The sequence below is a fragment of the Narcine bancroftii genome, chromosome 6 (assembly GCF_036971445.1).
Source record: "Narcine bancroftii isolate sNarBan1 chromosome 6, sNarBan1.hap1, whole genome shotgun sequence".
Classification (NCBI taxonomy): Eukaryota; Metazoa; Chordata; class Chondrichthyes; order Torpediniformes; family Narcinidae; genus Narcine; species Narcine bancroftii.
In genome coordinates, this window is record NC_091474.1 from 175,096,241 (window position 1) to 175,109,982 (window position 13,742).

General features: G+C 38.6%; 1 protein-coding gene across 1 annotated transcript; it reads right to left on the reverse strand.

Moving 5' to 3' along the window:
* Window positions 1-3,790: 3,790 nt before the first annotated feature.
* LOC138736778 (uncharacterized) lies at window positions 3,791-7,894 on the reverse strand. The gene is made up of 2 exons (XM_069886817.1): window positions 7,462-7,894; window positions 3,791-7,334 (listed from the first exon to the last, which is right to left on the reverse strand). The coding sequence occupies exon 2, from the start codon at window positions 5,325-5,327 to the stop codon at window positions 3,801-3,803; it is 1,527 nt and encodes a 508-aa protein (XP_069742918.1). The 5' UTR covers window positions 5,328-7,334; window positions 7,462-7,894; the 3' UTR covers window positions 3,791-3,800.
* Window positions 7,895-13,742: the final 5,848 nt, after the last annotated feature.

Here is a 13,742-nt window from a genome sequence, read left to right on the forward strand (position 1 = left end):
TGTCAACATGGAAATCAGAAGAGAACCTGAGAATATAGCAGTGGTACATAGAAATGAAGAAATGTATTCCATTGGAAAAAATAACATATAATTAAAAAAATAAAGTCACATTATTCAAAAAAATTTGGGAACTGTACATGGAACACAACAGAGAGGGCCTACCGTGGACCTCCACCCCCTAAAATGACAGGATGAGAAGAAGACGAAATGAACTGACCCAATGTGTAAAAGTAGATGACACAATTTTCTTGTTTATTTTCATTGTGTGATGACATTGTTTAATGGGTTTATTGTTTTGTTTATTATATTGAACGTTTAGTGGATACTGTTAGGTCTGCTTTGTTCATGAATGAGTGAGACAAACACCAGGCTGAGTCGAAATCAGGGTTCTTTGTTCTTTATTACCGGATTGTAACACTTGCGACCAACCAGGTTAGTCGGAGAATGCATTCTGCCGTTATCAGCAAAATGGTGATTTTTTATACCCTTGGATATGTGCTTAGAACATCATCATATCATTACTTGTCCAATGACTAAAACTGTTGCTATCCTTTCCCTGCTCGCTTCCTGCCTCTCAATCCATCAATGTCTCTCTTATCTTGTAAGTACAAGGATGCATTCACATCTTGTTACTGCCCAGTACATTCCCATCTCATGATGTTTTACCTAACAGGAGTACAAGGACACCTCCCCTTCTTGTTACTGCCCTGTACAGGGTAACTCCCTACACATTCCCATCTCATGATGTTTTACCTTACAATCCCTCCTTTGTCCTCTTTAGAGGACAATCTCGCCCTGACTATGCTACCACCGCGTTACATTAGTTCGCCTATTATTGCCAAGCTCTATACGGGTTCTGTTCACAGGGCAGTTCGGCTGGTGGGCGAGGGCTCCCCCAACCCTCCTTTGCGTACACCCCCCATCCGTCACCCCGATCCCATTGCCCGTTTACAAGTTTCATCCCATTTGCCCCCAAGCAAAAAACTAGCTAACCCCCCGTACATTAGTAAATTCCCAAGTTAACATATGGTCTACAATCTAATTCATAATACTTGTTCTACAATCTGATTAATAATGTTTGTGTTACAATCAATGTTATAATATTTAGGTTACAAGCAAGGTTAAAATTATATGTGTAACAATCTAATTCACAATCCCTCCTTCCCATCACATTCCCCTTCAGACTCCAGATCGATCTCAGCAACTTTCTCCGTCTCCTGTAATGTGAGATAGTCTTGCTCCACAGCCTGCACAGCTTGATATTTCGGAGGGAGTTCATCACGGTCAGCAAAGGCTCTCTCTATGGTCCTCGTGACCAGCGTTCGAATGCATGGAATACAACAACAGCCACAAGTGATAAAAATTGATACAGAAATGAACAAACCCAGCAAAAGTTGTCCTAACAATGTGCTCCATCTCCCAAACACTCCCTGTAACCAGGATAAAACAGGATTGGAGACTCCAGACTGGGCTTTTAATTCTTTCGCCAATGCCCTAAGTTTCGTTAACCCCTTAGTGAGTGATCCATCTGGCCCTGTGTTATTAGAGATAGAAGTGCAGCATAGATCTCCAAACATAGCACACACTCCACCTTTCTCTGCCAGGACCATATCAATCGCTATCCTATTCTGAAGTGTCATAAGGGAAGTTTCTGACAGTTGTTGATGTATTGCCTCAACAACGTCCCTGGTCAAATTTGCAAGGCGCTGGACATTATAGTGAATAAGGTTGATCCTATTAACATTCTTATTTACAGTGATGGGAAAAATTGCACTAAAAACAGGAAAACTTTCAAACCCAGCTGCAATCTCATCGGCTAATTTAAATTCGTCCGGAATATTCCGGGCTTGGCCAATGGCATCAATCCATACCCCATCAGGGTTCCTTCCTCCCGGCCCCAAGAGTCCAACACTCCTCCTTTTCCTCCACAGCCAACTCTCTGTGTGGCGCAATTCTAGGGAATCCTCGTCTCCCTCCTGCCTTTTGACAATCAGCACTGGCGCATTAAGGGTTACTAGAGCACACCGACCATCCCAGTTAGCGGGGAGCCAGTTGTACAGCACTCTTCCTCCACAAAACTCATCTGTGTAGTCATTCAATCTGCTACAAGTCTCCTTAGTTTCAGATTCATTTTTTTTGTTATGGGACCTCAAAATCATCCCCTGTATATGTTCATGATAACCAGTAACCTGTTTGGCTGCCCTGTCAGGCACCCATGTGGCGTTTTCCCTGCTAATAGTAGGTCGTCTACATACTGAATCAGTGTAACATCTTCCGGGAGCTTTAATTTCATTAGGATTTCGCTAAGGGCCTGATTGAACAGTCCTGGACTGTCCTTATAACCCTGAGGTAATCTAGTGTATGTGTACTGATGTGCTTGGTAAGTGAAAGTTAACCAGTCTTGCCATTCCTCAGCTAAATTCAAGCAGAAGAATGCGTTTGCCAGATCAATGACAGTATAGTATTCGTGCTCCGGACTCAGAGCCCTAAGTGCTACATATGGGTCTGGGACTGGTCTCCCGATGGTCTTGGTAGCCAAGTTAATCTCCCGGAGGTCGTGTACCATCCTCCAGTCTTTTCTACCCGGTTTGGGAACAGGCATGATGGGCGTGTTCCACATACTGTCAGGTGCCGCCCTTAAAACCCCTGACTCCATTAACCCTTCTATCGTTCCTTTAATACCCTCCTCCTGACTGGGCGACAAGGGTATTGTTTTCTCCATATTGGTTTCTGCCCGGGGTTGGCCAATTCTAGAAATACCTCTCCTTTTATTACTCCCACATCATAGGGCCCCGTTGTCCATATATGTGGACTCAGATTAGAAAGATATTTGTCTGAGTCTCTGTGATCAATATTTTCTCCTTCTATGGCTCGGTCTCTTTCTACTTTCTCATTCACTACCTGGTCCCATGCTTCAATATTCAGTCTGACAAATTTTCCTCCCTCCGGGGTGGAATATCCTGGGATTTCTGTCTGCCTGTATTCACACCCTATCGCTTCCTTTACCATCGGACCCAGCTGTCGAGCGTGATGATCTTTGGCAATACCCAAGGTCACATGAGGCACACTTTCTACTCCTAAGCAGAACCACTCCATTTGTTCTTCTGTCATGACAACCATAGCAGCTATTCCCTCCTTACCTACAAAGATAAATGGACAATGTATCGTTTCTGTCTTCCCTTCTTTTAGAGAGTCCCACCTCTCCTCATATTCCTGGTCCGGGTGGATGGTGTAGTTTAATGTAACATGCATAGGATCTAGTGGATAATGGTAATCCCCATACCGAGGAATACTGGCCCTCCACTCAAAAAACTGTTTAATCAGCCCTGGGCCTGGTTCATCATACAGTAGCCGACTCCAGAAAATACTAACCTCCACAGAGTCTTCTGAAGCGTTAGATGGGGTCATTACTATAAACTGTCCTCCCCTTCTTATTGTATCCCCTGGGTATGTTAACCGAAGGCCCTTCTCAGAACATTGTATGGTTATTCCTAGTTTGGTAAGAATGTCCCTTGCTAATAAATTAATGGGGCAACTTGGCACAACCAGGACAGGCGTTTTAACCCTTTGTCGTCCAAATGTCATGTCGATGTTATCTGTATAGGGCTGTGTTTCCCTTATCCCGGAGAATCCTATTGTAGATAATGTTTTGCCCGAAAATGTGCTCCCTGGGGGTTTTTAATCACTGTCGTAACTGCTGCCCCTGTGTCAACCATAAATTCAATTTTTTCTCCATTTACCGTCCCCCAAATTTTTGGTGGCTCCCAGGGAGGCGTGATTTTTGATTCTCCTGGGCACCTTCAATAATCAAATTCAGCACCTTCCTCAATATAGTCATTACACTGAGGTGCCTGGACTTGTTGATCACTCTGCCACCCCCCGATTCTCTGGGGCCCATCAATGTGTCCACCCCTACCCCTTGCTTGTCCTCTTAAGTTTACTCCTCTTCCCCGATAGCCTCTCATAGAGGGTAATCTTTTTCCCCTTGCTCTCCCAGCCTCCGGACAGTTCCACTGGTAGTGTCCAGGATTTTGGCAGTACCAGCATACTGCATGTTCCCCTCTATACATTGTACCTAGCTGTCTTTCCCAACCATTTCTTACTTGGGGTCCCGGATTTATCACTGGCCCCATGACCTGTGGGACTATCTGTTGGGCCGCTAATTTAACCCCTATATGTTCTATAGCTCTCACCAATTTATCGGTTGTTTTGTCCACCTCCTTCTGGGACGCACTTTCTGACTTAGCATGCTCTGATTGACGATGTCGTTTGATTGCATGTGTCAGGTGTCTTTTCCACAAATCCTCTGACATTGTCTCTAATCCCACAATGTCCCTTAATTTTGCTTGAACCGTAGCAGGTAGTCCGTTTATTATCCCATTACGAAAGTGAGCCCTTCCTAAGGGGCTGTGGTCGGGTCTTTCTCCAGTCCCTGTTTCCCATAAGTCCCATGCTCGAGTGAAATACTCGTGTGCAGTCTCTCCTTCCTTTAGTTGAAGGGTTACCAAGGCATCCAAACTATAGGGTGTAGGAAATGTTTCTCTAAGTGCTTCCCAAAATTTATTCCGAAGTGGGTTAAATTCTATTTCATCCCCCAATTTACTGCTTCTTACAATTTTCTCTATTTGCTTCAGGGCCCCTTCTGCCTTTAATTTTATCATGATAGTTCTGACATCTGCGAGTGCTAATTGTTCTTGGCAGGTTTCTCGCTCAAAACAAGAAATCCATGGACTAGCCCCATTACTCAACGGAGGTAGTTTTTTCATTAAACTCTCTAAGTCCATTCGTGACCAGGGTACATATTTTTGAGTTCCCCGTCCCGTGATCAGTAATGGGCATTGATATCTCAATTTTGGGGATTTCTGCTCCTTCTTTACTCTTGGCATGCATTTATTTATCCCACCTTGTTCTGACTCTTCTTCGTCACTGTCACTGTCCCTATCAGCTTCCAATGTCTCAGGGTCAAAGGTATATTGGTCACGTTCATCTCTAAGATAATCTTTTCGGCCATAGTTTAGTTGTTTCACATCTTTCTCTTTTGTCCTAACTATGTCCAGGTTGGCATGTCTATTTTTCTCCCTCCCGAGTCTTTTCCTTCTATTTTCCTCCCATGGTGGATCGTATCTCGTTTCCTCTTCTGTACTACACTTTTCGTCCTTTACTCCTATTACCATTCCTTCAGCTTTAATTTCTCCTGACAGTGTTGTAGTTATCTTTTCCACTTCCTTAAATACACCTACCATTAATTCTTTTTGATCCTCACTGATCTGCCCCAGCACATTAATATCTCTGTTTAAGTTTTTAATGTTATCCTGAACCTTTTTCATGTTCCATTTCTGTATCTCTAACTCCTTTTCTATTTTCTTGGACTCCAGAGGGGTCTCTACATCTATTACTCCCCCTTCTATTTTTATTAAAGGGGCCTGTACCTCGTCTGATGTGTCCCTATTCCCGAGGTTCTTGTCACACCCCAGTGTCTCAATATCTGGATATAAGGGACGTGACTCCAGTATCCCATCTGGGGTGCCAGAGAGAGAGAGAGAGAGAGAGAGAGAGAGAGAGAGAGAGAGAGAGAAAGAGATAGAGAGAGAGAGAAAGAGATAGATAGGCAGATACACAGAACACAAGAGATAGAGAGAGAAAATGCCTTGCACTGGCCCCACTGGGAGAAAAGTCTTCAGATTAACACTTTCGTTTCAAAGGTTTTAAAAGGTTCTCATCCTGTGATCACTGGTCTGGATCAGATTGGGTCTCCCACCACTGGGAACTATCACTCCTTCCTTCCCTCCCAGCTCGAGTGAGCTACACGTCAGCCCACAATGTCTGCCCTGATCCCGCAATGGTGGGGGTGCGGGAAAAAGGGAGGGAGAGAGGATAAAACAGGATCCCATTTGATGCGGAGCTGGAATTGTGGGCACAAAATTAAAACCAAATTGTATTTCTCTGCCCTGCCCAACCTGGGGATTTCAGGGCAGCACCGCCACAGATTGGGATTGGGAGGGGGAGTGGGTGAGAGAGGAGGGGGGGGAGAAGAGAGAGAGGGGGAGAGAAGAGAGAGGGGGGAGAGAAGAGAGAGGGGGGAGGGTGAAAGGAGGGAGGGAGAGAGCAAACCCGGACACTTCGTGGCTGGAAACTGGAAACAGGCACTTTTCCTTTCCCTTCTGTGTTTTGTTTCTTCCAGCTTATCTAAGCCTCTACGTTTTAAAATTTTTTTTTTTCACCTGTCAGGAACATCTCAGTGCCCCCGGGTAACCAACCCCTCTTCCTCCAGCGGTCTACACATTTTCGGAGCATTTTTTGTTTTTCCAATGCCGCATTACTGGTATTTCACTCCTCTAATTCCTGATTAATTTCCTTAATAACTTGGTTAAAAGTCTTAGCAGGCAACTGTACAGCCATAGCTGCGGGACCGCTTTCTAATTCCTGTTTTAATTTAGGTTTTTGTCCGTTTAGGGGATCTATGTCAACGAAAATTGCTTTTAAAAATGTCTCCTTGCAAGCTGGATGACTAATATCTTTTAAAAGAACAGTCTCTAAGTCTTGTCCTCCAATTGACTTCAGACTGTCCTGTATACTCTGATTGCTCGTTTTCCACTCTCTGTTTTCCCAAAGGGGTCTGAAAGTTAAATTACAACTAGAAAACCAAATATTTGGGCTATACTTTTGTCCTGTTTCCCTGTACCAATCTATGAATTTACGTAACTTTATCTCCTTGGTGATGTTGGGAATACCCTCATTTAACTTATCAAAAGTATTTCGAATAAACTGGGTGTCTCTTAGGAGTTTGTCAACTTTTTCATTAATATCTCCTACCTGATCCGGACACAGCTGTCGCAGCCTTCTGTCGTCGTTCTTGTTCACCAGGCAGGCGTCCCTGAGTACTTTTTTTGTTGTCTCAAGGTCTCTAGTGTCTGCTGTGGTATTCAACCACGGCGAATTGGGGAAATAAATTCTTAACTTCTCAAGTGTACAGACATTATCATACCTACCGGACATTTATAAGTCAGTCTCTCAGATACAATTGAGGCCAATAAGCCTGAACCTTTGTTTTCTTTCAAAGCCCAACCTTCACGTGGGAGATTTCTCCTCTTAATAACCAGTTTAGGGCAGAAAACTCAGGTCCTCAATTGTTTATAGACCACCTTCTCACTCTATTGGACTTTGCAACGACACAATAAAGACTTTTAAACTCTAGTAGTTTCTTGCGAAGCACTTAATAAATGTCATTCAAACACCTTAAGGACTTTTATCTTGTCTGTAATCACTTACGTGTTACAATCCTGGCATGCGACCTTCAATTGTGGTCGTCTAATTTGTCCGATCTCCAGTTCTTACTGACAATCATAAAGATTTAAAAAAAAAAAAGAGAATTTTGTTAAAACAGGCTTCTCTGGACCTTTTTATCAGCCGGCTGAGATGATTGTCAGAAAAAACAGAAACCGTCGTCCAGTGTTCACTCACCCATCACGTCGGGGTCACCAAATTGTTAGGTCTGCTTTGTTCATGAATGAGTGAGACAAACACCAGGCTGAGTCGAAATCAGGGTTCTTTGTTCTTTATTACCGGATTGTAACACTTGCGACCAACCAGGTTAGTCGGAGAATGCATTCTGCCGTTATCAGCAAAATGGTGATTTTTTATACCCTTGGATATGTGCTTAGAACATCATCATATCATTACTTGTCCAATGACTAAAACTGTTGCTATCCTTTCCCTGCTCGCTTCCTGCCTCTCAATCCATCAATGTCTCTCTTATCTTGTAAGTACAAGGATGCATTCACATCTTGTTACTGCCCAGTACATTCCCATCTCATGATGTTTTACCTAACAGGAGTACAAGGACACCTCCCCTTCTTGTTACTGCCCTGTACAGGGTAACTCCCTACACATTCCCATCTCATGATGTTTTACCTTACAATACGGAGGGGGGTGGGAAGGAGGGAGGGAATGGAGGGTGGAAAAAAGGGGAGAAAATGACACTGTGTATATTCAAGAGGGAAATGTTTGTGTGTATTTTGGTTAATATGGTTCATAGTGTGAAAAATAAAAAAAAACTTTAAAAAAACCATGTAGAAATTTCAGCACTTGTTATGCATAGTGTTCTCATTTCAGGGCACTATTATATTTGGGACATACCAATGGTATGTATATTAAAGTAGTCATGTTTGGTACTTTGTAACCCAGTGGTTCTCAACCATTTTTTTCCCACTCACATACCACTTCAAGTAATCCCTATGCCATCTGTGATTAGTAAGGAATTGCTTAAGGTGGTAATGTGAGAGGTTGAAAATCACTCTTCAGGACCCAATTTTTACTGAAATATTTTGCTTGAGAAAACTAGTCATTGTCTCATTTCCTTTGGAGTAATGAAACTGTGCACATAACAAGTCTATTAGGTATGATTAAAACTGTTGTTTTCAAACTTTTTCTTTCCACTCACATACCACCTTAAGCAATCCCTTCCTAATCACAGAGCATCTATGGTATAGGGAATACTTAAACTGGTATTTGAGTGGAAATAAAAAGGTCGAGAACCACTGTTGTTGCATATCCCTTGCATGCAATGACTGTTTGAAGTCTGTGATCATAGACATTACCAGGTGCTGAGTTTCTTCTCTGGTGATGCTCTGCAGGCCGCTACTTCAGCCATCTTCAGCACCTGCTTGTTTGGAGGGCTTTGTCTGCTTAAGTTTTCTCTTCAGCATATGGAAGGCCTACTCAGTTAGATTGAGATCAGGTGACTGACTTGACCATTCAAGAATTTTCCAGGTTTTAGGTTTGAAAAGCTCTTCTGTTGCTTTAACATTATGCTTAAGATCATTGTCTTGCTGTAGGATGAAGTGCCCTCCAAAGAGTTTAGAGGCATTTGCTCAAACCTAACTAGATAAGTAAGTAAGTACTTTATTCTTGTGATAGAAAAAAACAACAAAATTAAATCCGCAACCTGTGGTACTCACAAATACAGCATACATGAATATATAAAAAAACCAATAAAAACAAAAACAAAAAAAAACCAGTGGCGCTAAAATCAATACAAAAATACACTAATTAGTGGAGTTTAATTCTCAGATGGCTCTACTATAGAAACCGTTCTTGAACCTATTAATCCGTGATTTAATGCACCTATATTTTCTACCCAAATGGTGGCCCAGATGAATAGAATCCTTAAGAATATTATTTGCCTTCCTGATACAGCGAGATCAAAATAATTCTTCTAATAATCTTCTGGGCCATATCGATAACCTCTTATCTGCTGTACAGCTGGCAAACCACATGGGAATGCAGAAAGCCAGCACACTTTCAATAGAGCAACAATGGAAGGACATCAATAACTTCTCCTGTAGATTGATTTCCTGAGAATTCTCAGGAAATGGAGAAATTAATGTGCCTATCTCTAAGTAAAAAGTATTCTTGGATTCTTTGGTATCTTTATCTTCATAATTTGCCCGAATAATCAGCCCAGTTCATTGCAAAACCTTTCCACTTTTTTTTTCACAAGACCATACTGAATGCAAAAAAATCCCTTTTTCTTTCACACATCAAAACACTTACTTGAATAGTTAGGATTACGTCCATTTAATGTATGTTGAATACAATACAATTTATGAATAAAATTATATTGAACCATTTGATATCTAACATTGACTGTATTCATAATTATATTAATTGTATTATAACATAATTTTGACCAAATCACCTCCTGAAATTGTATATTTAAATCTTTCTCCTATTGGATTTTTGATTTATATTCTTTTTCTTTATAGACTCTTGTAATTTTACATGCATATTAGTAATAAATTTCTTAACAACAAATGTATCTGTTATTATATCTTCAAATTGACTTTGTTTAGGGCTCTCAAATCTGCTCCCAGTCTTTTTTTCAAATACAATTTTAATTGATAATATGCAAAAATTGTATTATTATGTATATTGTGACAGAGTGTATAGAGTATATGATTATGTTTTTGGGAGATAAATTGGGAAAGGTTTGTTAGAGTAGGTTATGTACAAACACAGATATTATTTAAAATACTGGAGCTCTTCCCCATGGTAGACTTATCGGCTCCAGAGCTTTTGAAAGAGCTTTTAAAGAGTGGTCAAAAGACTTCACTAATGGATTATTGTTTACAAAAGGCAACAGATTAAAGAGCATGTTGGAGCCGCTGCTGTCTGGAAGAGAACTTGCTGTTCTGAGATGGTCACGTGGTTTTGCAAGCAGAGAGAGTCAAACAGGCTTTCCCTCAGAGAGAGGGAGAGAGAGATACAGAGATCACTTGATAGTGATACAGCCAGCAGAAGTAGCTGGGACAGGAAAAGAACAAGCTGGCAAGCCTGTTCTGAAGATGGCCTGGTCAAAACCCTTGTGGTTTATGCAAGAAGAGAGGACTGGCTGTCTAATGTTTCATTTGGAATAAAGGAAACAAAAAGGAACTCTGTGATGACTTGAAAGAAAGAGGTTATCATCTGGAGAACCCTGAAGTTTCATCAGCAAGACACTGGAGTGGCTGATTAAAAAGGAACAACAAATCTCTCTCTGAAAACCAGAGCAGTAACCATTTACCTTTCAAGCACCAAAGCTTGGTGAACTTTGTAAATGCTAAATTCTGTGCACAGTATAAGAATTGCCTGCAACCAGTGAAATTGGAGGAATAAGAAGTGAGATTGGACTGTGAGCCAAATAATGTTTCTGAACTTACACACACATTACATACACATGCACTTAGAACTGGAAGTTAGGTTAGTTAAGTTAAGGTGTGATTCTGTTTTCATGTTTAAGTAACCATTTTTCTTGGTGAATATCTATTTCTGCTGGGTTTATGGGTCCTCTGGGCTTGTAACAATATTGTATTTATCTTTTAATTGATCAAAAGTTAAGAAAAAAAATCCTAAGAAATAATCTGTTATTCTCTATATACCTTTACTATACCAATTATCAATTAAAGAATTATTCAAAATAAAAGGAATAAGTTGATTTTGTTTTAAAAACATTTTAGGTAATTAATAATTTTTTATCCCTCTCTCCATATGACACCCATTCCACACTTTCAATATATGTTTTAAAATTGGTACGTTCACTTTTCCTTTAAACAATTCACTATTCCATTTATACAAAATTTGTTCTGGAACAGTTTCTCCAATTTTATTCATTTCAATCTGAACCCAAGCTGTTTTCTCACCCACTTGATAACAGGAGGACAAAAATCTTAATTGAGCTGCTTTATAATAAGTTTTAAAATTCGGTAATCTTTGTCCTTCGTGATCAAATTTCCATGTTAATTTTTCAAGACCAATTCTTGACATTTAACCTCTCCAAATAAATTCTCTGATAGTTTTATTCAAATTCCAAAAAAAATATTTCTGGTACATGAATGGGTAATGATTGAAATAAATATTGTATTCTTGGAAAAAATATTAATCTTAATGCAATTCACGCATCCTAGTAACATTATTGGTAAATCTTTCTATCTTCTCAGATCTTCTATATTTTTTTAAATAGTGTTGAATAATTTAACTTAAATTAATTATTTCTATTTCTATCAATTTTTATTCCTAAATATTTAATTGCTTCATTTTGCCACTTAAATTTTGTCAGTCTCTTACATTGTGAATAATCCATCAACCATAAGCATCACCTCACTTTTATCAACATTAACTTCATAACCTAAAACTGATTCATATTCTATTAATCTCTTATTCAACTTATTTAATGATATTTCTCACCTTGTTAAATATAGTATAACATCATCCACAAACAAACTAATTTTATGCTCTTTATGATCCATCTTAAATCCCCTAATTTCTTTATCACATCTAATTATTTCTGCTAATGGCTCTATTGCTAATGCAAATAAAAGAGGTGACAATGGACAACCTTGTCAAGAGGACCTTTCTAACAAAAAAGGTTTTGATATTTGTCTATTCGTAACCACTTTTGCTTTTGGCTGATCATACAATGCTTTTATCCAATTTACAGAAGTATTTCAAATCCAAAAAGCATTAAGTGTTTTAAACAAGAAATCCCATTTCAATATATCAAATGCTTTCTCTGGATCTAATGCAGCCCCTCCTGCTGGTATCTTTCTATTTTGTGCTACATTTATCAAACTTAAAAATGTAACTATATTATCTGCCTCTTCTATTTTTAATAATACCAGTTTGATCCATATATATTAATTCGGGTAAAAATTTAACTAACCAATTAGCTAATAATTTTGTTGCAATTTTATAATCCATATTCAATAATGATGTAGGTCTATATGAATAAGGTTGAAAACAATCCTTCCCTTGAGAATTACTGTTATTAATGCTGTTTTAAAAGATTCTGGTAGGTTATGTAACTCTTTCATTTGGTCTAATACCTCCATTAATATAGGCACTAATAACTCCTTAAATTCTTTCTAAAATTCTGGTGGAAAACCATCTTCACCTGGTGTTTTATTATTCTGTAATGATATCAAGGTCTCATAGACATCTATTTCAGAAAAAGTATTAGATAATTCTAATTTTTCATATTCATCTAACACAGGTAATTTAACATAGCAAATACTCTTTTATTATCATCTTTCAAAGATTCTGATTGATAAAGTTTGGCATAGAATTCCTTTAAATTATCATTTATTTCCTGCATTTTATAGATAATTTGACCAGTGCTTTTATTAGTGGCAATATTGTTCTGGTAACCTGCTCTCCCTTTAACTGCCAAGCTAATATTTTAAGAGCCCTTTCCTCTAATTCATAATATTTTTGTTGCGATCTCATTATATCTCCCTCCGTTCTCTTAAGTTTGTTTTGTATTCAATCTTAATTTTTAAAATTCTAACAATATTCTTTTCTCCTAATTTTCCCCTTGTATTTCCTTCTCTAATTTCATTATTTCTTTTTCCAACTGATCCATCTTTCATATATTTCTTCTTTACTTTTGAAATATAACTTATTATTTGACCTCTTAAATATGCCTTCATATAGTCTCATATCATAAACTTACTCGTTACTGAATCATTACTAGTTTCAAGAAAAAATGATCTGTTGTCTCATAAAGTCACAAAAATTATTTTTTTCTTCAGCAATGTTGTTTTTAACCTCTACCTATAACCTATTTTTTGTTCTTCTTCCAACAAAATTGACAAAATTGAAGGTGACTGATCTGATAGAACTCATTGCACTCTAAATTGAAATGGTTCAGAAATTAAAAACCTATGTTTTATGTCAAAAAGAGTAAAAAGAATAATCTCTTGCACTTCTCCACAGAGTGACTCACCGCATGTCTTTCATTAAATCTATTACTATTTTAGCTATTTATTTTTCATCATTTTAGCTCCTGATCTATCTAATTTAGGGTCGAAAGTAAAATTAAAATCTCCCCCTAATATGATTTTTCCCTTAGCATTTGATAATTGCATAAAAATATCTTGTAGAAATTTACCATCATCTACTTTAGGTGCATATATTAAGGTCCATTGTTCTGAATAACTCTGACAATTTACCATAACATACCTTCCTGCTACATCTGCAATTGTATCTAGTATTTTCACTGGTAAATTTTTATTTATCAATATTGGTGTACTTCTAGCTTTTGAATTAAATGAAGATGCTATGACAGTTCCTACCCAATCTCTTTTTAATTTTCCATCTTCTTTTTCTGTCAAATGTGTTTCTTGAAAAAAGGCAATATCCATTTTTGCCTTTTTCATACATACTAATAATTTTCCCCCCTTTATTTGATTCTGTATCCCGTTATTATT

Coding starts and splice junctions, on each gene's coding strand:
- LOC138736778 (XM_069886817.1), bottom strand. CDS start 5,327: ATGAAAAAGGTTCAGGATAACATTAAAAACTTAAACAGAGATATTAAT.